The sequence below is a fragment of the Antechinus flavipes genome, chromosome 4 (genome assembly GCF_016432865.1).
Source record: "Antechinus flavipes isolate AdamAnt ecotype Samford, QLD, Australia chromosome 4, AdamAnt_v2, whole genome shotgun sequence".
NCBI classification, from domain to species: domain Eukaryota; kingdom Metazoa; phylum Chordata; class Mammalia; order Dasyuromorphia; family Dasyuridae; genus Antechinus; species Antechinus flavipes.
Window position 1 is genome coordinate 108,839,826 of NC_067401.1, and position 24,565 is coordinate 108,864,390.

Below are 24,565 nucleotides of genomic sequence, written 5' to 3' on the forward strand. Positions count from 1 at the left end.
TTTACAGATGAGGAAACTGAGGCAAACAGTGTGCTCAAGGCCACAGAGCTAGTAAGTGTCAGATTTGAACTCAGAAATTTGAGTTTTCTTGACGCCACACCAGGAACTCTATTCACTGTACCAACCTTTGGTTAGACTGTCCTTTTTCTGACTCTACTCTGGCTCCCAAGTTCTCCCTGAGACCTCAGGAGGTGGCAAGGGAGAGGGTTGTTTTTTTTAAAACCCCTTCCCCAAATTTTCTTCACTTCCCTCCTGATATAACCTAGTCCTCTGCTTCTGAACCTAATGGAAAAGAAATATTATTAAACAGATAAAATATAATGGAGTATCATGAAGATGGAATGCTCATAGTAGCCATGGAAAAGGAATACCCATAGCTTACTGGTCACATATAGAGTCCTTACTGCAATCTACCTTCCAACCCTTTCTCTTTAACCCTTTCAGTGATGAGGTCTGGAATTCTTTTCCACCTCCATTCTCCATTCTCCACCCCACTTCTCCAAGAAGTCTTTCTATATTCTAACCAAAAAAAAAAAAAACAAGCATTGTTACTCTGGGTCCTATGAATATTTCTAAAAGTACACTTTAACAACCATTTTGAAATAAACCATTTCCTACGTTTATTTTATGCCTTTTTATTCTGTTTGTGTTTATCTCATACTTATTATCACATTTATGTTATTTTATGCTTTTAAAATCATTATTCTGAAAAGGGATCCCTAGCCTTTGTCAGATCAAAAAGGGACTACAGAAAAGGTAACAAACCCTTATTTTAGAGGAAGGTTCTTCCCATGTCTGAAACCTGTTATTTCCCCACACACATACACAAATATATATTTTACAAATGAAGAAACTGAAACCCAAAGAATTTAAGTGACTTGCCAAAGATGACATAGAATTGGGATTTGAACCAAGTCTTCTGATCAGTCTAGGTATGAATACATCATTGCCTCCTCCTGCCCATTCTGCCTCTTTGAAGCATCCTTCCTGCTGTCTAACCTCCATCCCTCCAGCTTCATCCCCTGTCCTCTCACTGTGCCCTGGGAAGAACAATTCACCCCTCCCCTCCCAGGAGAATCCCATCCAGGTCTTCTCTGCACACCCCCCACCCTCCACCCCTGCCTGTCTCCCATCTTTTCCATCAATCAGCTTTTTCTCTCGTCATCCCCCTTTCCATCATGTTAGCTTCGGTTGATTTAACCAGAAAACCACCCCCAGAATTTAATTCCATGGCCCTCCATTCCCATCTCGATCAGCGAGGTGCTGGGAGGGGCCCTGGGTAATGAGGGAGGGAGGTTGGGGAGAGGGCTCGGTATCTCAGAGAAAAGAATCAAAAAAATAAAATGGCATCGATTCTCTCAGTGACAGCCATCAATCTTCTCCTCCCCTCCTGCCTGGGGATATTGGACCTAGCCAGTACAGTCTTCAAGTTTCCTCAGATTCTTACCCTCTGGAGCTGAAGGACTCCAGGTAGGATCCTATCAGCTTCCAAGATCTTGCTGTGTGGCCTCAAGTCAACTGCTTAACTCCCCCTGGCCTTCCCTTCTTCCCCTTCCTCTCCCTTCATCCCTTCCTTTTCCCTCACTCCCCATCCAATTACATCCCACATCTTTGGCTTGTAAGCTAACTGTGCTCTTCCCCCATTTGCAGAGCTTACTTTCCTAATTCCCAGACTTCTAGCTGCACCACTGAAAGTTCTTCACTATATCTAACCTCCATTCCTTCCTAAATGGAGGAAGAGTTAATTGCATCCTGGAGAATTGTGAAAAGAAATCTGTGTATTACATGCTTAAAGATTCTTTAACAAAGGGACAGAGTCCATCAGTAGTAGTCATTCTTGATAAATTATTATTTAGAGCTAGAACCAGAAAATTAAACACAGCTGGGAGAAGTCAAGGAGAGTTGATGACCCAGGCCCATGGGTTCTGAGGATTAAGAAAAGGATTCTCTGTTAATCTGGAAGAAAGCAAAATGCAAGGGGAATAGTATTGCATCTTGAGAGGGATGGAGGTTAGAAAGCTAGAAGGACTTCCTGTCAATTCAGAGTAACTAGGGCACAGCCTTCCCTGGAGATTTTGGAGGAGATGGTCACCTCCACCCTTACCCTCTGCCCCATTCTTCTAATATTGTGTGTGATCTGAATCAAAGGCAGACAGCTGGATGTGAAGGGAGAAGTCCCCTTCCCCCAGAAGTGGAGGGCAAAGCTGCAATTTCCCGATGTGAGTGTACAGAGTAGTATCAGGCAACTGGGGACAGAATCAAGGGGGTAAGGTGGGGAATAGTGGTGTCTCCGGCCCCCAAAGGGTTAATGCTATTGTCTGAAAACCACAGCAGCTCCCCTGGGAGCTTGGAGATCCCGCTCTCATTTTAAGTAACCCTAACACGGCGTGTGATGAGACGAGGGGGTCGCAAGCACAGAGCGGGAGAGGGAACCAGACAGAGAGCCGGAGGCGGGCGGCTGCACTGAGGTAAGGGACAGGGTCTGTAGCTGGGGTGGGGGGGGTGAGGGGAAGGTGCAGAAAACTCACCTGAATGGTGGGGTCTTTCCCCCAGATGTGGAACAGTTAAGGGGCAAGGGATGGAGCCATCGGGTTAAAGAGACTCCAGGCTTAAGTAGGAATAGAAACCAAGAGAAGCAAGCCCATCTAAGGGGATAAAAGGGCCTTTTAGATATTGGGCAACTATAGAACCTGATATGGGGCAAATGAGAGAAGTAAGAGGGTAATAGTGGAGGGGTGAGTAAGGGGATTAGGACACCTAATTCACTTAAATGACAGGCACTTAACCTCCCTAGATACAAGATAATTGTGGAGCCAGAAGTGGGAACCCCTGAGAGGGAAGATCCCAGAAGGCTAATATGGAACAGCTGTGAATCCATATTTTAGAGCAGAGATGCTGAAGAAGGGACAGTTTCTGCTACCTTCCTGTATCCTGCTGTCTCTCCATCATTCGGGGGAAAGTATTTGACCTCAGAGAAGCTGGTTGTACCAAAGGTTGGAGGAATTAGGATGGTCAAAGATCAGGCAGAAACCCTAGTGGATCAAATTCAGGAGCTTTTTTCTCATTCCCTAAAGTTCTGTGTCCCTGTCATATACCTGTCAAACTGAGATACAACTGGTGAGTGTGAGCATCAGGTGGAAGAGCTGATCAGAGGGGGACGAATCTGGCTCCAAGGGCATGGGAAGGACAGGTGGCAAGAGAAATCCAAGGTTAGCAGCAGATGGGCTGGAAAGTTCCTCGGCTGTAAGAAGCAGTCCAGCTACCTCTCAAGAGCTAACCACTCTTTCTCCCTTCTCAGTCCCTAGACACTTTCTCAAAGGAGTCAGTCAGAAAGAAAGCCAAAGGTGACTGAGTTTTCTTTAGTCACCTAGTGACCTAGTCACCGAGATATTCCTTAATTGTCTCCTATGGCTTCCCTGCTTGTGTTACCTACAGAGGGACTTAGGAAAGGGGATCCAGGAAGAAGATCAGAGTTCCATGGCCCTTTGGTTCCTAAGGGAAGGGATTCCCATCATATCCCCCCTTCCTACCTCTGTAGTCCTTGCACATCCTTAGATCTCAGAACCAAGAGAAGAGCAGAAGAAAAGTTTCTAGCCATTTCAGACAAAAAGTCCCTTCTCTTCCCAGGGGACTACATAACAAGACCAGAGGTATCTATCTCCCTTCCCTGACAAGGAGAAACTGAGGCCTACAGGTAGTAAGGGATAAGGATGGGCAAAAAAAAATAGGATGTTATTGACTTTAACACAGTTTAGAACCTGATTTGAGACTGGGATTTGGTTTGAGAGTTGAGTTGAAATTTGGATTTAGTTTAGGGTGGGGTGAGATAAGCGTTAGCCCTGGAGTTAGATCTATGATTGATTTTGAGGTTGTTTAGGTTTGGGGGGTCACACTGAGGGTTGTGTTGGGTATTGGATCGAGACTGGAACTGAGTTTTGGAATTTGGGTTTGTCCAATGGGGGTTGGGTTGCGTGGAGATTGAAGCTGAGCTTGATTTAAGATTGGGGTTCAGGTCTGAGTGGACATCAAGATGAAACTTGAGGGGGAAGGGTGTCCGGGTTTAAGCTGGATTTGAGATTTAAAATGAGGTTTGTTTGGGTATTGGAATCTGTGTGAGTCAGACTCCAAAGTCTGAGGAGTGCATGAGAAGTGACCTCAAGCCAGCACCTGCTGACGTCTGGGTCCCAGTTACTCAGCATCTGCAGCTGACAGGGCCACCTCATCCTCAGAGCCTCGTCCCTAGCTAGCGACTTTCACTTCCTCTTCCTCCTGCCTGGCCCCTCTGAAACCTCAGCTTCCCAGCTCTGGTGGGGAATTCTTGTCCTTTAGGGGGAGAGTCAGGGAGTACCCAGACTGGGGGATCTCCTATTGCATGGATAATGATCAGATTTGTCCTTTACCACGCTACTATGAAAATGACCGAGGGAGTCAGCAATAGGACTAGAAATGCAGCAGGTTTGTCCCTCACCACCCAACTGGGAAAGAGTTCAAGGGGCTGGGCAGTAGGGCGAGAATGTAGTAGAAATAAAAAATAAAAAAAAAGCTTTGGGCAATTTAGTGACCCTCCCTTCCCTCTTCCCACCCTCATCTCCTAAGTTACAGAAAGAGCAGTGATTTACCAGGAACCTACGTGTTGGAGTTCAGTTTCTAAATTTGAGGAAATCATCTGGAGACGGAGAGAAAAAGAAAAAGACAAGCAAAAACAGAACCAGAGATAGAGACAGTGCAAGGCCAGAAGGACACAAGAACAGAGAGATAGAGGAAGACTGAGGCAGAGGTAGGGACAGAGACAGGGAGACTGAGAGAGACAGAGAGAGACAGAAGCAGAGAGAGGCAGAGAGAGAAAGAGAAACAGATAGACAGAGACAGAGGTAGAGACAGAGACAGGGAGACTGAGAGAGACAGAGAGAGACAGAAGCAGAGAGAAAAAAGCAGAGAGAGGCAGAGAGAGAGAGAGAAACGGGTAGACAGAGACAGAGGTAGAGACAGAGACAGGGAGACTGAGAGAGACAGAGAGACAGAAGCAGAGAGAGGCAGAGAGAGAAAGAGAAACAGATAGACAGAGACAGAGGTAGAGACAGAGACAGGGAGACTGAGAGAGACAGAGAGAGACAGAAGCAGAGAGAGAAAAAAGCAGAGAGACAGAAGCAGAGAGAGGAAAAAAACAGAGGCAGAGACAGAGAAACGGATTGACAGAGACAGAGGCAGAGAGAATGAAACAGAGACAGACAGAGAGACAAAAGCAGAGAAAAAGAGAGAGATAGACAGACAGACAGAGAGAGACAGAGAGAGACAGAAATAGAGGCACAGAGACAGACACAGAGAAAAAGGAAGAGAAAGGGAAGGAAAAAAGTGAAGATGAAAGAGAAAGAGATAGGAGAGGAAAGAAGAGAAGAGAGAAAGGAAAAGAGAGAGGGGAGAGAGGAGGTGAGGTGGAAAGAGAAGGGGAGGTAAACACATATACTTACATAGAGACAGATAGGGAGAGGGAGAGGAAGAAATAGAATAAAATGCAATGAAGGAGAAAGTGAGCAAATACCTAAAAAGTCCAGATTGAAAAAAGGAAGACAGAGCACCGGACAGGAGAGAGAGCCTTTGTTGTCTGTTTAACCCATGAGGATGGCTATCCCTGCTGTCCCTCTAGGCTCCCCTCTCTCCTCCCTCCACCCCCAGCCCCTTAGCCCAGGCCACGGAAATTAGAAGGGATATTCTGGGCTCGTGTAAGTGACTTTCTCTGTGACCTTCAGCCACCCAGCCTGCTGTGGGCTGGGGGGAGTGAGCTGGCGTGGGGGGTCTCGGTTTGGATTTCTGCTCCACAGAGTTACACAAACCTTTTAAATCCCAAGGCCCCCAGAGACCTGAGAGCCAAGAGTCAGCAGGGGCAGGGAGGAGGGAGGAGAAGGCTCGGAGAAGGAGGGATGGGCCCCCGACTTCAGCAAGATTGGGGGAAATGGGAGGGAGCAGGAAACCTGGGACAAGTTGGTGGAAGTTGGTTACCTCAGTAAAACAAGAGGTGAAGTCCTAGACTTAGAAGAGACAGCTAAGTGGGGAAAGCATCCTACATACTGAAAAAATTCAGAGAGAATTAGACTTCATCTAGAGAGTGGGGGTGGGGAGTGGAAAGGTACTGCAGGGGGAAGGATGTTGGGTGCGCAGAACAAAGTGCTTCCTAGTTGCCAAAAGTGGATGGAAGTAAGAGATGGGGGGCTGTTTTTTGTTTTTGGTTTTGTTGGTTTTTTTTTTTTTTTTTTAAGAAGGAAAGGGAAAAGAAAAACAGAGCTAGACAAACACAAAGATTGGTTTAAAGCAAAACAGAAAGCAAGACAAACAGCCAAAGCCAGAAGGATAACCTTGTACTTGGATCAGGTCGGAGGAGGGACACAACGCGGGGGGTTCCCTACCAGCCTGCCCAGCCTTACCATCCTGGCATTTAAACCCTCCCTCCCCCCCCACACCTCTTGAAGTGATCGGAGCAGTGGATGGAGAGGAGGAAGAAAAGGGCAGTCTGGCCTCTATCCTCGAGTCTCCAAAAGGGGGAAAGGTGGCTGGTTTGGGGGCCCCCAGCCCCCTCCCTTCTTCCCTCCCTGCCCTTTGGCTCTCATCCCCTAAGCAGCTTTAGCTAATAGCATTAAGAAAGGTCTCGGGAGGGGCCTCCACTCGGGGCAGAAGATCAAACAGAAGTAAAGGGGCCCAGCCCCTAGTCTTCTAATCAGATTGGGGACTGGGAGGAGGTGTGTAGCTGGGAGGGATACGGATCAGGGGAAGGAGGGGTGCTGGTAACTGGGGAAGGAGGCTCATTTGTTCAATGCTAACAAGCATGAAATCTCCCCCAGGAGGCCTACCTCTTTTTCTCTGGGGGATTTCTCTCTGACTCTCTTTGTCTCTTCCTCCATCCCTATTTTCCCCTGTGGGTCTCTCTCTAGAATTATACAATTTGAGCTGGGGGAAGAAAAAAAAAAAACCCGTCACGTTTCTCTCTTTAGTTTAAATGGTGTCTGTCCTGTCCCTCATGTTCTATTTCTTCTTCCACCCAGGTCTGTATTCTATCTAAAGTTTCTTGGCTCCTTTCTTAATCTGGCTTTTCCATCTCGGTGTCTCCTCCCTGTCTCTCTCTCTGTCTCTCTCTGTTTTTCTGTCTTTCACTTTCTCTGTTTTGATTTTCCTCTATCTCTGATTACCCAATCCCTATCTTTACATATGGGCCACCAAATTTACATTTTTCAGGTAAATTAAACATTTTCTTTGTCAACATAACAATGACTTTTTGTCTAATTTTGTCAGATTTCATCTGTTTGATCAGATTATGCAATGGAGCCACTTTGATTATTAAAAAAGCTCTTTCCCCTCACCCCCACGTCGGTGTGGTCTTTGCTTCTCCGTCTATCTCTGATTGTGTGTCTGTCATCCCCTCTGTCTGTCCTATTCCTCTGTTCTCACTCTCTGTCTCCCTTAATTACTTCCTCTTATAAGGAAGATACAGTTTGAATCAAGAATTTCTACAGAGTTTCTCACCACCCAGGTCTCAACCTCCCAGCTTCTCCCTCCCCCTCTAGTGCTTCCTCCCAGTCCTCCTCTGACCGTATTGATTCATCAACTGACTGACAAAGTGGTCTAATGAAAAAAACTAAGGACTCAGAATCGGGTTCCAGTCCTGACTCTGATGTTTATCCTGCGACCAAGAACAATGATGTCAATTCGTTGAGACTCAGTTTCCATATCAGTAAAAACGGGGGCAATACCTCAGATTCCTATTACCTAGTTCAAAGGGTTTTTGAAGGATGGGGTGTTTTATAATCCTTAAAGGGTTTGTATAAATGGGAACTGCTGTTCTGATCCATTATTTCTGCTCCAATATCCAATCTCTCTGGTTTCAAAGCTCCAACAAAGCCTCAGTCTTTATAAATCATCACTATTATCTTCATCTGCATTGTTATTATGAGAATGACTTAATAATCATAACTGTGATAGTAGAAGCTGATATTGACAGAAGAAATTATTAATATCATAGCTATACACATAATCCCATAATAATCCTCACTTGTTGTCCAGACTCTGCTTGCCTCCTAGAAACATAGCAAACTAAGTAAAGAGATTTGGCCCCCTCCCACCTCGATCATTCACGATTAGGTTATGATCCTTTATGATTTATGGTTCTCAATACTCTCTGTGGGCTCAGGCCAGGGAGATGGTCCTGCGGCTGTGGCTGGAGGGGGGAATGATGCTGAGCTCATCACAAAGGGGAAGAGCTTCTGGAGAAGGGTGGAGGGGGCAGGAGAGGAATCATAGCATGGACAATAATATCAGATCCCAGTTCAGGGATCATCCTTACAGTTGACCAGGCTGTAGAGGAATGTTGTCTGAGGTTTCACATAAGGAGCAATTTTCCAATTTACAGTCCAGACCCTGAAATCCCTGCTTCCAATCCTGCTCCCTCTCTGATCTAGTCTCTACTCAGTTGCCAAATTAAGATTTTTTTTTTGGAACAAGGAATTTAGAATTAAGTGATTTGACAAGGGTCATAGTCAGTGTCTGAGGTCAGACTTGAGCTGGAATAAATATACAACAGAAGAAACTACCACTTGCAGCAAGGAGATGGAGGAAAAGGATACAGAAAAAACAAAAGGAGGGTATTATGGAGGGGGATTTTAGTGGGTGGAAAGTGATTTTAAATGTCGATCAGTCCAGAGAATCAGGATTTCATCGTCTTCTTCAGTCTGGAGGAGCAAAGAAACCTCCTCCTTTGTCAGATCAACACTGGACCCCTCGAAAAAACGAAACATAAGTGATTGCAAGGGATAATGTCGTGTAGAAATTATCCTGGCATGGATTCTGTCAATGCGAAGTTATTATTAAATAAAATAAAATTTATTATAAAAAAAAAAAACAAAACAAAAAAAAAAAAAAAAAACACTGGACCCCTCTAGGGCCAGTGTTTTATCCACTGCCCCACTCAGCTGCCAGCTTTGACCATGAGATCAGATGAACCTGAGTTCAAATTTGACTTCAGACATTTAACCCTGTCTTAACCAGTCATTTAACCCTGATTGCCTTAGGGAAAAAAAATCCAAAACTCATTTCTGATCATATCAGTCCCTTACTCAAAAATATCAATGGCTTCCTATTGTTTCTAGGTTAAAACACAAACATCTGAGCGCAGTGTATATGAAAGTACTCCTCAATTTGTCTCCCAACTGTCTTTCCAAACATCTTATTCACTTTCGGATTCCTTTTTCCAGAGGTCTAGATTACTGGCTTCTCATTGACTTTTCACTGAGATTACACAGTTCTTTGATGGTAGTGTCAGAACTGCCTACACCATACAATTGTTCTCTCTTCTAAAGTTCTGTAATTCTTAGGGAACATAGTCTGGGTTCCTGGTGACTGACAGAGATAAGAGGCAATCATTTGCTTCAGCCATGGGGGTAAGTTTACATTTCCCATTTGTAAAGTTAGGTTCTTAACCTAGAATGCATATGGGCTTGTAAAATGCCATCAGATTCTTTAGAAGGGAGTACTTGGGAATTCTCAGCTTCTGAGGAAGTCATGTCCCCTTTTTGGGCCTCAACTTCCTTATTTATAAAATGAAGGGGTTGAATGAGGTGATCATGATCCCTTTTGTTTATCAGCAATGTAAACATGAGCTCATTTTTATACATCTCAAATAGATTTGTGCTTTTTTTTTTTGATCCACACTTGGAATTCTATCAGTGTTAGAACTCCTGGTATGGCAATTCCCTTCTACCAATGCTGATAAATAACTCACAAATAATTTATAGTCTTAGAGAGCTGCCAAATGTACCGAAGAGTCAGTTAATTTGTTTATGGTTATATCGCCAGTATATGTGAGAGACAGGATTTGAATCTTGGACCTCCTACTCCAAGGCCATCCCTACAGGTATGACTAAGTCATACCAATCAGGTCCTCGATCTGGTAGCCATCATGGAATGAAAACAATATTGGAATGAGAGACTGGGAAGTAGATACAACTCTACTACCCTCTATGTGAGGGTCAAATCCCTTACATCTTGTCATCTAAGCTTTCTATAATATGAAATGGGAAGGTCGGACAAGGGAATCCCTAAGATTCTTTTTGTTCTAACACTTAGGATTGTAATTGGGTGTTATGTTAAATCTTATCACAGAGAGAAACTTAAGGGAAGAAATTATCTGATCTTGCTATTAGACAAAACTGAGAAATCAGACAAAAATCTCCTTTGCACTGAAAGTTCCAAAAGAAAGAAACTCTATAATGTTCCTTCTTCTTGCTTCCTACCTACTTTGTCCTTTTTTACTGGAAAGTCCTAAGATCTAACCTCAATCTTCTAATTATATTATTTCCTTTTTTCAGCTTATCTCTGGATTGTGTGGCTCCTTCCTGCCTCTCTATTCCTACCCCATGAAAATTCCATCCAGAAGGCAAATATTTGTTATACTCATTTTCAGATCTCCCATGTGCCAGCTATGGGTGAATTCCATATCATTTCTTCTCTTCCTAGATGTATAAATTCTCAGGGATCTGAGATCTACCCCATGTGGGTGTGTATCTTATCCTTCCTTTTCTATCCATACCACACTCCCAGCACTGACTTTAAAAAAGAGAATGTGAGATTAATTACATCTCCTCTAGTCTTCGGTTGGAAAACCTCAATCCCCTTAAGCCCTTAGTAGAAGGGAAGGGCTTTCTCTTTTTCTAAATCCTTTGATATTGGAAGGGGGATCAGAGTGGAAGAAGGACAGAAGAAGACTTTTCTCTCTTCCCCCTCTTTACCCTGCTCCATCTACTTAAGTGGCTAACCACCACCACCACCACCCCAGGCTCTGGGTTATTATGGTGCCCCAATCTGAGGTGTAGCCGCTGGAGAAATGAGGGAAACTTCTTGGCTCTGGGTCATAGTTATTCTCCTCTAATACGCCTCCTCTTTCTTCCCTTTTTCCCCTTAACCTAATCCATTTTTAATTTCTTTCCCTCTGAACCCTGTATTTCTTTCTTTCCACTTTTCTTTCTTTTTTTTGTCTTTTTCTTTCCATCTCTGATTCCTTACACAATATCCCCCCCTTTTCTCTGAGTTTCCCTTTATCTCTTCTCTCTGTCTCCCCCTCTTAATTAGTCCTCCTTCCCTCCCAAGGCTTGGACAGACAGAGCTTTCTTCCTTAGGAGTGGACAATGCACTGCCACTGTCTGGCTGAGGGCATCCCCCCAGTTCCCAATTCCTACTGGATCTCAGGTAAGAAGCTTCTCAACCCATCACCCCTCTTCCACAGTATATCATCCCCCTGACCAGAGGAACCCCTTTCTTTAATTCAGTCAGAGTTCCTCTTTTCCATTTTGAAAATATTTTAAAATACTTTTAAATTAAAATTTTAAAAAATTATCAAGCATATTTTTCATTCCACTCTGAGAAAAAGAAAAAGAAACTCCTTATAACAAATGACAATCATAGCTAACAGCCATACAGCATTTTAAGATTTTTAAAGTGCTTTACAATTATTATTTCATTTGATACCCACAACAAGCCAGGAGGTCAGTACTATTATTTTCTTCATTTTATTGATGAAGAAAGTTAGAGGTTAAGTAACTTGTCCAGAATCACACAGCTATTGTCTGAGGCTGATTTTGAACTTTGCTAGATGATACAGTGGACAGAGTATTGGGCCTGAAATCAGGAAGAAACATCTGAGTTCAAATCTGGCCTCAGATCCTTACTAGCTGGTCAAGTCACTTAACTGTATTTGCCTCAGTTTCCTCATCTGTAAAATGAGCTAAAGAAGGAAATGGCCAACCAGTCTAGTACTTTTGCCAAGAAACCCCCAGATAGGGTCATAAAGAGTCAGACAAGACTGAAATTGACTGGACAATTTCCTGATATACAGAGTAAAGCAAAAACAAATTCTCATGTTGGCCATGTCCCAAAAATATGTCTTATTCTACATATTAGTCCATCCCTAAGAGATCCCTTTTTCCAAATCTCTACTCTACCCTCATAGGGAGGTTAGTCCCATTATTGGACAACTGCTTATGAGAAAGTGCTGGGTAAAATGTCTTTTGCTGTCTTATCCCCCCCAGGCTTGGCTTTCCCTGACTGGGCCTACAAGGCAGAGTCCTCCCCAGGCTCCCGGCAGATCCAGTTGTGGCATTTCATCTTGGAACTACTTCAGAAAGAAGAGTTCCGCCATGTCATTGCCTGGCAGCAGGGAGAGTATGGAGAGTTTGTCATCAAGGACCCAGACGAAGTGGCCCGCCTCTGGGGCCGAAGAAAGTGTAAACCACAGATGAACTATGACAAGCTGAGCCGGGCCCTCAGGTCAGGGAAGGATGGGGAAGAGAGACAGAGAAACTGGGCTCTCTGAGTCTGTAACCTCCGGGTTAAGGAAAAGTTCTAAGTTCTAGTTTCTGATTCTATTGGAACTGAGTTCTAATAATTTCCTCTCCTTCAGGGTCATGCCCTTTGAGGCCATATATTTAAATCTTTTTTAAAAAATGTAAATATGTACAATGAGATGTTTCTGAAATAAGGGTAAAATAGCTGGTGGGTCCAAAAAATGGGCCATCTCTGGTTCATTCTAACCCCAGCCTTGTCTTCTCCAGATATTACTACAATAAGAGAATCCTGCACAAGACCAAAGGCAAGAGGTTTACTTATAAATTCAACTTCAGCAAACTCATTGTTGTCAACTATCCACTGTGGGACATGCGGCCCCCACCCCCACCCCCTCTGTTGCTGGGTGCCCCGGCCATGTATGGTCCAGCCTTGGTGCCCATCGGCGTGCAGAGTGAGGTAGGCATGGAGCCTCATTCTCTCCCAGTGTACCTCCCTCCAAGATTCTGTTCCTTGCTCGAGGGTCATCCTAACCTCTTTTCCTCCACATTTAACCAGTCCCTTCCCAGCCACTCATTTCAGATATTCTTAGGATGCCTTTGTAGCCTTGATCTTTTCCCTTCTAGCTCCTCCACACCGTTCTGTTCACCCATCGGGCAATTATGGAACAGCTGGCTGGGCAGCGGAGCCCCCCCAGTCCCCTGCAGCCCCCTGGAGATAAGAAGGGAAGCAGCAGCAGTGAACCCCGTGAGTGGCTCTGGAAAGAGACAGGAGAATCTTAAAGTACAGCAGAAACTCAGGCTGGAGGATGTTTCATTTGGGGTTTTTGTGGAGATTCGAATTGTTCCCCTCTGTGAATGGCTACCCAACCTCTGGAAAGCCCAGAAAGTTTGGTTCCTCTCCAATATCCAAATTTCCATCATTCTCTCCTACCCTTCCCATTTCTATCAACTTTCATACAAAAAGGTGCCTTTAGTTACTCCCGGCTGTGTTCCGGACATAGGAATCCTTTCAGTCAGTGCTGGGTTACAGAAAACTCTCTCAGTCTCCCCAGCGGGCTCCTGGAACGTGGGCCCAGGTGAGTCTGCTGGCACAGTGGGTGTGGGACTGTCTCAGGACCTGCATGGACATGTAGTCCAGAAACAGAGCTAGACAGAGTTCCTGGGCAGCCCTGCCTGCTCCCTTCCTCCCATCCCCCCATCCTGGAAATGCCCTACAGCATCTTAACTTCTCTATTTTCCAGTAGTTTGGGGTTGTTGTTATTATTGTTTTTGTTTGTGTCCTTTCTTTATGACTCCTTTTGGGGTTTTCTTCACAAAAATCCTGAAGAGGTTCACCATTTCCATTTCCAGCTAATTTAACAGATGAGGAAACAGAGTTAAATGACTTGCTCAGGCTCACACAGCAGTGTCTAAGACCACATTTGAACTCTATTCTTCTTGATTCCAGACTAGGTGCTTTATCTATTATGCCATCTTAGGGGGAAAAGTCCCAAAATACTCCATAACTGTCTTCAGCTATTGTTTTTGAGATTACATCTATTTTCCCTGACCCTCAGCCCCCCAAAAAAGAACATAAGGATACTATTCACTGAATTTAGAAGCAGCTACATTCCTGAACACTCAGATTCTGGATTGAAGCTGCCCTTTTGGGGAGCAGGGCACCCACCCACTCTTAATATTCTTCCTTCCTAAGCAAGGAGGCTACTTTGGGATCAGATAAGCTGGGTAAGAAATCATTTATGCTATTCTGAAGCTTTGAAATACTTTCCCTACAGCAACTAGGTGAAGTAAAGACAAGTACCACTATCCCCATTTTACAAATGAGGAAATGAAGATGGAAAAAAGTTAAATGACCTTTGTTAAGGTCACTCAGCTAGCATGTATTGGAAGCAGGGTTTGAACCCAGTTGAGTTCTGACTCAGCTCTTTTTACCACACCACACTTGCCTATAGGGAAGAAATTGTGGGGATGTCTGGGAAAGTTGGTGTGGTGGAGAATAACATTATTATTATTATCATTATCATCATTAATCATCATCATCATAGCTAGCATTTATATAGTGCTTTAAGGTTTGCAAAGTATTCCATATATATAATATATATGTATATATATTATATGGTTTTTTTTTCCCCCTCATTTGATCCTCACAACAGCCCTAGAAGGTAGATCCTATTATTATCATTTAATAGATGAAGACACTCAGGCTCTAAAAGGTGAAGAAATTTATCCAGGGTCTGAGGTTATATTTGAACTCTGGTTTTCCTGAATTCATGGTCTAGAGATCTCCTGAACCACCTGCATTAGGAAATAGGCCCTAAGGGGATAGGTTGGAGATTGGGATGGCTCTGTGATGACAGCTGAGGCACCAAGAGGGAATCCACTGGGAAGAAGAAATTTAGACCTTGTCCTCAGGAAGCTCCCAGGTGAGAGAGGATATACTATTCACCCAAGGGCATCTATACAGCTGGATAGATAAGGGCATTTGATTCTACTGCCAAAGAAAGCTGTAGCTCTCAAAGCTGGTGAGATGGGGAGGAGTCTGGGAAAGCAAGGATTTTAGAGGGAGTCAGTTCAGGATCACTTTCTACAAGAAGGGATGTACAGTCAGGATGAGAGGTAGTAGGAAATAGTCATTGCTATGGATTATTTTATGTAGGGAAAAAACAGTTTGGGGTAAAGTGTTGACAGCAAAGATAATGATCCACCCGAGGGTTCCGAGATGCCCTGGATGAGGAAGTTGGGTCAAGGTGTTCATTGATGGCTGGAGAAGGACCATCAGATTTGGAGATGGTGGTCTCAGCTCTGCTGAGAAGAGAAAGGACTCCGTCTCCCTCAGAGGTTGGCACCCTGGGGCAAAACCCTGGACACAAGACCCTGTGAGATCATTATGCTTCTAGTAGATCTGGATACTTTGATCTGGATATCAATAAGGCATCTAGTTCCAGGTTTTCTATGAATTGGTGGTGTGATTTTGGGCAAGTCATTTCCCTGTTTATAAAATGAAGAGGTTGGAGGTCTTTTTAAAATTTAATTATCCATATCAATATATTTTATCTTGTAAGGCTGCTTCCAGATCAAACAGTATGTTAGAACTCGGTTCTAAGGATCCTTCTAGCTTTGACATCCCAGGATGCTTTGAAAGGACTAGAAAAAAACAGGAATGTAATACGTAAACCAATAGAGTTCCTCTCGTGCCAAATCACTTTTAACCTATCAAAGTATTTTTATATTTTTCATAGTGTCTGGTAAACATTTTTACATTAATAATTTTAGTTAATAATTTATTAACAAGTATTTATTTGTGATCTTGTTCAATAACTTCACAAACCTATTAAGTAGACAAGGAAGAGCAGGCATTATTATCTCCATTTTACAGATAAGAACACTGAAATAGAAATAGGTTAAATGACCTATTGGAATGGAATCACGCAGTGAGTTCATTAATGTGCTGCAACTAGAAATCTTATCTACAGGGTAGGTCCAAATACAGAGCTAAAGATTGGAAGCAAGAAGAGACAGAGAATGATGAGATTCAGGAGGGAGAAAAATTGAGAATAAAGACATTCATAGAATTAGAAATAGGAAGGGCCTTAGAGAGCATATGATTCAACTGCCTCATTTTACAGGTGAGGAAACTGAGAGATTTGGTAGCTTGCTCAATGTCACACAGAAAATAATGAGTAATTGGAGATTCTAACTTAGGTGCTCTAGCTTCAAATCCAGTAGTTTTTAAGCCTTCTTTCTTTTATCAAGGACTCCTTTGGCAATTTGGGGAAGCCCATGGACCCTTTCTCAAAATAATGTTTTTAAAAGTACAAAATAAAATACAAAGAAAAACAATTATCAAAATATATTTTCCCATCCACATTGGCAGACCTCTTGAAATCTGAACATGTATCTGTAGGCCCCAGGTTAAGAGTACCTGCAGGATGCCAGCTGTCACTCCTTCTGACTCCCTTTTCTTCCTATTCTCTGTAGGTCTTGGCTCTCCTCAAGCTCCTTGCCTGTTGAGCCCCTGCTACCATTTCCAGAACCCCCGGAATGAGCTGCCTCCTCTTGCCTCTTTGCCCCCTCCTCTTTCAACTTCTCTCCCAAATGAGCGGCCTCGATTCTCCAGGCCCTTCCTCCCTGCTACCCTCCCAGAGCAGCAGTCCCCTGGGCCCTCTAAGATGGATTCTCTATTTGCTGGAATGGGATTGCCCACAGATGGAAAGGTTTTGCCAGGGTTTTCCCTCCTGGCTGGGATGGGGCCTAGGGCAGGAGAGAGGTTGAGGTTCCTATCTCTGAGGCCCGAGGAGACAGAAGTAAAGCAGGATTTAGGGGTGGGAGGAAAGGGATGTCAGAGACCTATGGTAGATTTCCCTTCAGAGGTCCATAGTCTCAAAACCAGGGAGGAAAAACATGCATCGCCCTGTCTGGAGACCTTCAAAGCCATGTGGTCTTTGGACCCTCCTTAACTGGAAGGTAAATGATGAGGTTTCTCCATCCCCCTGATTCTGCTCTGTCCCTCCTTCACTGTCTCACCTTCTTCCTGGCTTTGCCTCCCCTTGGCCCCGATCCCACACTGGCTGAACACGGGCTTAAATGAAGCAGAAGGGATTGAAGTCAAACCTAAAAAAAGGAAGGTTATAAGATGAAATGGGGATCCCAAGATGGAAGGGCAAAGATTTGAGAGTAAACAGTGAAGGCTATGATTCCTCTCCTTATCAAATGGGTTGGGGCCACTGAGATAGACTATCCCTGACTCTTCCACCAAAGATCTCATCAATTTAAGAGGCTCCATTTATTCCCCTGTTCCCACCCTCTCCACCCTTCATTTCATGGTGTATGTATGGGAGGAGGAAGGGGAATGAGGAGGTTCCTCTGTTGGAAAGTCCCCAGCTTTCCATCCTCTCAAAGGGTTAATCACAAGGTAAGGAATTCAGTTGAGGAGAGAGGGGGAATCCTACATGTTCCCAGTTTTGCAGTCACTCATTTTATCTATCATAAAAGTGACTGAGGTCTCCCCATTTTCCCAAACTTAGCATGTGTCTGTTTCTTTAGTTTCCTTCCCAGAAAGTCCTGTGATTCTGGGGTGTCTAGTTCTAAATGGATACATTCCCTTCTACCCCTGGATCTCTCCCAAGCTCTATAACCTACTTTACTATAGTGAATAAAATACTTTTAACCAAAGATGTGCTCTCTGCCCTACTGACTTCTGCTACTCTCCTGTGTGTGCCCCAAACATCCCAGGTTCAACCATGACCCCTTACTTCCCTGTTTCATCTGAATTTTCTAAATCACATGGGGAAGTGCCTGCCTTCTCTGGTTCTAGAAACAACCACAACCTGCTTACTCCTGGGGAGACAGGGAGAGATAGAGAGATGGGGGGGGAGGGGGAGAAGGAGATGGAGAAAGAGAGAGAAAGAGAAAAGGGGAGGAAGAAAGAGACAAGGAGAGAGAGACAGACAGACAGAGAAGAGAAAAGAGAGATAGAGACAGAGACAGACAGACACAGACACAGACAGACAGACACAGACAGAGAAAGAGACAGAGACAGAGAGACAGAGAAACCTTTCTGAGGACAAGGATAGAAGCTATGACCTACAGCTGAAATCTGCCCTGAATTTCTTCATGGAGCAGCTAAATAACCAAAGCTGTTAGATACTTAAACCTAGAGAACTGATCCCTTATTACTTTATCAGCAAGTTTTGGAAAACTAAATCTCAGTGTCAGGAGGCTTTCCTACCTCCAGATCTCTGCCCGCTTCAGTCATTCTGAGAACTCCATGGACCCTTTGAGGGTGTACACTTTTCTTCTCAGAACCATTGTAAAGAACTTGGTTCTTTCCTATTTTAAATAAGTTCTGAGGGCCAGCCAGGTACCACAATGACTGAACAATACAGTCAGGAGGAGCCAAGTTCAAATTTGACTCTGATACTTTGCTCTCTAGGATGTGTGACCCTGTGGGAATCTCTTTTAGCCTCAGTTTCTTCAAGTGTAAAAAGGGGCTCAAACAGCCTCTACCTCTCAGGATTGTCGTGAGGCTCAAATGAGATAATATTGCAAAGCATTTAGCACATTGCCTGGCACAGAGTGCTTGTTATATAATGGCAGCTCTTGTAATTCCTATGATGGAAGGGTCTGATCCAACTTTCTAAGCTAAATAGCAGAGTCAGGAATTCATCTCTAGATCTCCTAACCCCCATTCAAGTCCCGGGTCTTATTTAAAAGTCTGTTGCTCTTTCAACTTCACCACAATGGCTGCCAAAGGGCCTTCTCTGCAGCCAGTGAGTGCTTGGCAGAACCCCAGGGGTCCGTGTTAGCAAGCTGGATCTGGAGGGAGCGGGAAAAGCCCGGCTAGCGGCTGCGGTCTCCCCCTCTCTTCCCAGCCTCCCTTCCCTCCGCGCCCCAACTCCTTCTCCTAGGACAAACCCGAGCTGGGGAACGGACTGCAGAAGAATCCATCCTCTTACCACTGGCCTGTCCCCCACCCCACTGTGGGTGGGAGGAAGCCCCAGGCCGGGGCTTTCCCGCTGCCCATCCCAGCCCGGGAGACAAAGAACCTGTGTTGTCTGCTGCCGGCACAAGGACTCAGACTGTGGTGGGGGACTTCGGGGGCAGATTCACTGAAAGCCTGCCGCGAGGTCAGCAGGGAGGCGGGGGGCCGTCCCTTGCCCACCGTCCCTGGCGCACGGCCCCGCTGCCCCCCCCCCCCAAATCCAGCTTTCCGGGTGGGGTGAGAACAGCTCTGAGATCCCCACGGCCCGGGAGTGGGTGGTGTCGGCACGGGAGTCAGAACTCCCAGTCTCAGCCCCCGGGGACTCAGACTTCTGGCGGGCGAACTCGGGGTTGGAGGCGCCAGACGGATTTGGGCAGATGAATGGACAGGTAAGGACAGGGCTGATTCTGGCAGCCCTGGGAAGAAGGCTAGGGGCAGGATCGGGGGCAGGGACCAGGTCGGATTTGCCACTGTACTTCCCCCACCCCCCAAGCTAACACACAGTAGGCTTTTCGTAAGTATCTGTGGGATAAATGATTAGGGAGGACAGAGACTACCCCTTCCCACCAACCCCCTCCCCAAGCAGAGCTAGCCGCGGGCTTCCATATCGCACCAGCACCCTCTGGTGGCTACATGCAACTATTACAACGACCCAGGAAAACCTGGAATTGGATTTAGTTTTGATGCAAAGGTCATGAGAGGTCTCCTCTAGAGAGGAGAGGGAGAAGCCCCGCTGGCAGACAGCTCAAAAAGACAATTTATATTGGAATTTTACACTCACTGCAACTCTGTTAGGTAATATATTATTTTTCTATAAATTTATACCTAAAGGAGCTTCTAACAAACAAATCAAGTCTGATCTCCAGACTATCTCAAAAGCATCACAGCATGCTATTCTTTTTTGATTTTTGATAGAATTTAATTCCATAGTCATTTTCAGAAATCGTCAGTATTATCTCCAGAAATCAGAAATCATCAATAATCATCTCCAAAATCAACAGTAATCACCACCAGTAAGCATCACCAGAAATTAGAAATGGTCAATTATCATCTCCAAAATTAATAGTAAATATCACTAGTAAACATCACCAGAAAGCAGAAATGGTCAATAATCATCTCCAAAATTAACAGTAATCATCACTAGTAAGCATATCCAGAAATAAAAATCATCAATAACTATCTCTAAAATCAACAGTAATTATCAATAAATGTCAACAGTAATCATTACCAGTAAGTCTCTCCAGAAATCAGAAATGGTTAATAATCATCTCCAAAATCAACAATAATCAATAAATATCAACAATAATCATCACCAGTGTCTCCAGAAATCAGAAATCATCAATAATCATCTCTAAAATCAACAATAATCAGTAAATATCAACAATAATCATCACCGGTATCTCCAGAAATAAGAAATCACCAATAATCATATCTAAAATCAACAGTAATCATCACTAGTAAGCATTTCCAGAAATCAGAAATCATCAATAATCATCTCCAGAAATTAACAATCATCATCTCCAGAAATCATACCCCAGTACATTTCTACAATTTTAAAAATTCTGGATTTGGAGTCAGTATCTAAATACAAATTCTAGCTCCCTATTATTTGGTGAAGGAGATGATTTCAGAAAATTTGGGAAAAGTCATGAATTGATGCATAGTAAAATAAAAATAAAATAAATTTGAATTTAAAAGTAAAAATCTATAAAATTAGAAAAAAATTTAAAAGCCTAATATATCATGTTGTTATTGTTTGTCTTTTGCTTTTTGTCGAGAGATCAATATCTTTCTCCTAAGAGAAAATATATATAAGATTAATAACAATAATAATTATTATTGTAATAACTTGTATTTTGCATTTTAAAGTGTACCAAGTATTTAATGCATATTATCTCTTTTGAGATTCACCACAACCCTCTGGAGTAAGTACTAAAAATGTAACCCTTGTATAGCATCCTCCTATTTTCCCCTGCATTTTCCTGGATCTTTGGGACAGAGAGAAAGAGAGAGGGCAATTATTTTTTGGCACATCTATTCTCCTGATGAGTTGTGAGGGACAGAACAGAAAAAATAGGATAGAAGCAGTTGAAAATTCAACTTTACCTGAACAAGTTGGATGTGCTCCCTGATTCAAAGCTTACTATTCCATTTTACTCTTTTTTTTTTCAACATCATAAATATGTTTAACCTATATGATGAGTGACTGAATAATTTAGGAATTTGTTAAGATGGGAAGATAAATATGGAGAATTCATAAATTTGGAAAACAAGAGAATTTTAGTTATTTTTGGAATTACCCTATTTCCCTAGACATTAAACATGGAACGTTGGGGATACTAAAGAAAGCTGGAGAGTTAGTGCATGCACACTTTGAGCAAGCAGAAATTGTTTGAGCCCAAGCTTTTTGTCTTGCCCAGATGTAATAGCACCTTGTGTACCTGCCTGAGCCATACATACTCCCTAGGGTGCCAACAATACTGTCCTCATGGGACTAAAACTGTGGGTATATTGGGAGGCAATCTTTACACAGGTATCATCTTCTTTGTTTTATAGATGAATAAAATGAATAAGGGGAGAGGCAAGGGAGGAAACTAGTTTTTTTTTTTTAATGTAACTTTAAAGCTGGTTATTTTAGTATATATTGACAATTAATTCTATAATGTCTTGCGAAATTCTCTACTTGTCATCTTCCTTAATTATTTCTTCCCAATTAGACTGAGGAAGCAGCACAATATATGGGAAAAACAGGGCTTTGAGGGTTCAAATATGACTCTGTCACAGCAAATACCTGTGTGATATTGGACAAGCTACTTCATCCTATGGTCCAATTTTCCCCAGCTGTAAAATAAAGGCTTAGAAGCAGATGGTCCTCCCGATTCTAAATCTGTGATCCTATATAGGTTTCTTGAAGGTAGAGATCTTATTTTAATATTCTCCTGTATCCCTAGCAAGGACAGCTAGGGGGCACCATAGTGCACAGAGTGCTGGGCCTGTAGTCAGGAGGATTCCTCTTCATGAGTTTGAATCTCAACTCTGCTTGCCTCAGTTTCCTCATCTGTAAAATGAGCTGGGAGGAGCCACGATGGAGGAGAAAAACAGGGACTCATCTGAGCTTTCTCCCAAACCTCTCCAAAGGCCTTTAAATAATTCTGGAGTGAGGGAGCAGCTAGGTGGCAGCTAGGTGGTGCAGTGGATAGGACACTCACTAACCCTGAAGTCAGGAGGCCCTGAGTTCAAATCTGACTTCAGACACTTAATACTTCCTAGCTGTATGACCCTGGGCAAGTCACTTAATCCCAATTGCCTCAGGAAAAAAAAATAATAATTCTGGAGTGACAGAACCCATCACAAAACAGGATAAAACAATTTTCCAGCCCAAAACAATTTAAAAGTTTGGCCTGAAATGTCTGTCGTCACACTGGAAATGAGAATGGAGCTCAGTACAAAGCAGACTGAGGAGCAAGCCTTGGGAGTGAATGAATCAATAGCTCACAGCCCACAGACACTCAGGGAATCCAACACTGGTCAGAAGGAGATGACAGGACTCTCTTTGCTGACACTGGGAGTAGGGCTTTGTTGCTTTGCTTATACTCAGATCCAGGTGGCAGTCCCGGGTGGCAGTCCCAGGACAAGAAAGGGATCCTTCTCATGGATCCAGGGCAGAAAAGAGTTTGAATGTCACTCACACACCAGAGCACGGGGCAGGAGAATAGTGAACACACCTCTTTTTTTAAAAATCAAGTGAGAGAGTGAGAGGAAAAATTAGGAAGAGAAATGAGAGTGATGCAAGAAAATCATTTTAAAAAATTATAAAAATGACAACAGCTGGGGAAGCTAGGTGGCGCAATGGATAAAGCACCAGCCCTGAAGTCAGGAGGACCTGAGTTCAAATGTCACCTCAGATACTTAACACTTCCTGACTGTAGGACCCTGGGCAAGTCACTTAACCCTAATTGCCTCAGCAAAAAAAAAAGTTAAAAAAAAAGTCAACAGCTTGATAAAAGAGATACCAAAAATATTAAAGAAAATAACACCTTAAAAAAATAAGTTCAAATAGTAAAAAAAAAAAAAAAAAAAAAAGCACAAAATAGTACAAAAATTCACTGAAGGAGAAAACTCATTAAAAAATAGAATTGGCCTCCAATTGAAAAATGGTAAAAGGATATAAACAGATAATTTTCAGATAAAGAAATTAAAACCATATCTAGTCATATGAAGAAATGCTCTAAATCCACTATTGATCAGAGAAATGAAAATTAAGACAACTCTGAGGAATCACTACATACCTCTCAGATTGGCTAAGATGAAAGGAAAAGATAATGATAAATGTTGAAGGGGATGTGGGAACACTGGGACACTGACGCATTGTTAGTGGAATTGTGAACCATTCTTGAGAGCAATTTGGAACTATGCCCAAAGGGCTATCAAACTACTCATACACTTTAATGAAGCAGTGTCTCTACTGGGTCTGTACCCCAAAGATCATAAAAAAGGAAAAGGACCCACATGTGCAAAAATGTTTGTAGCAGCTTTTTTTGTAATGGCAAGGAACTGGAAGCTGAGTGGATGCTCATCAGTTGGGGAATGGCTGAGTACATTGTAGTATATGAATGTTATGGAATATTATTGTTGTGTAAGAAACGACCAGCGGGATGATTACAGAAAGGCCTGGAGAGACTTACATGAACTGATGTTAAGTGAAGTAAACAGAACCATATCACAGAACATAGCAACAAAAAGAGTATGCAATGATCAATTCTGATAGATGTGGCTCTAGTCAACAATGAGGTAATTCAGACCAGTTCCAATAGACCTGTGATGGAGAATGCCACCTGTATCCAGAAATAGGACTATTGGGACTGAATGTGGATCACAACATACTTTTTAAATCTTTTTTTGTTGTTGTTTGCTTGCTTTGGGGGTTTTTCCTCATTTTTTTTTCCTTTTTGATCTGATTTTTCTTGTGTAGCATGATAAATATGGAATATGTATAGAAGAATTGCACATGTTTAATGTATATTGGATTACTTGTTGTCTAGGGGAGGGGTTTGGAGAAGGAAGGGAGAAACATTTGGAACACAAGGTTTTGTAAGGGCGAATGTTGAAAACTATCTTTGCATGTATTTTGAAAATAAAAAGCTATTTTATGATTTTTTTTTTGGGGGGGGTGAGGCAATTGGGGTTAAGTGACTTGCCCAGGGTCACACAGCTAGGAAAGTGTTAAATATCTAAGGTCACATTTGAACTCAGGTCCTCCTGACTTCAGGGCTGGTGTTCTACCTACTGCGCCATCTAACTGCCCCCAAAAGCTATTATTTCAAAAGTAGAATTGGCCAAATGGAAAAGGAAGTGTAAAATCTCACTGAAAAGAATTACTTAAAAATTAGAACTGAGCAAGTAGAAGCTAATGACTCTAGAACACATAAAAATAAAAAGAATGAGAAGATAGACAACAATATGAAATATCTTACTTTTTTAAAAACTGAATTGCAAAACAGATCTAGGAGAGAGAATTTTAAAATTACTGGATTTCCTGAAAGGCATCATTTTTTAAAAAAAGCCTAGGCATGACCTTTCAAGTTTTTTCCAGAAAAACTGCCCTGGTATTCTAGAATTAGAGATAAAAGAGGAACTGAAATAATCCTCTTATCATCCCCCTTGAGAGATCCCAAAATGAAAACTCCCAGGAATATTATAGTCAAATTCCAGAATTCCCAGGTTAAGGAGAAAAGATTACAAGGAACTAGAAAGAAACTATTCA

The 24,565-nt window shown here is 43.0% G+C and overlaps 1 protein-coding gene across 1 annotated transcript; it reads left to right on the forward strand.

The window, feature by feature from the left end:
• Nucleotides 1-10,287: 10,287 nt before the first annotated feature.
• Nucleotides 10,288-13,470, forward strand: ETV3L (ETS variant transcription factor 3 like). Its single transcript, XM_051996605.1, has 5 exons — nt 10,288-11,226; nt 12,066-12,303; nt 12,588-12,777; nt 12,945-13,065; nt 13,322-13,470. The coding sequence occupies exons 1-5, from the start codon at nt 11,166-11,168 to the stop codon at nt 13,468-13,470; spliced, it is 759 nt and encodes a 252-aa protein (XP_051852565.1). The 5' UTR covers nt 10,288-11,165.
• The last annotated feature ends 11,095 nt before the right edge of the window (nt 13,471-24,565 follow it).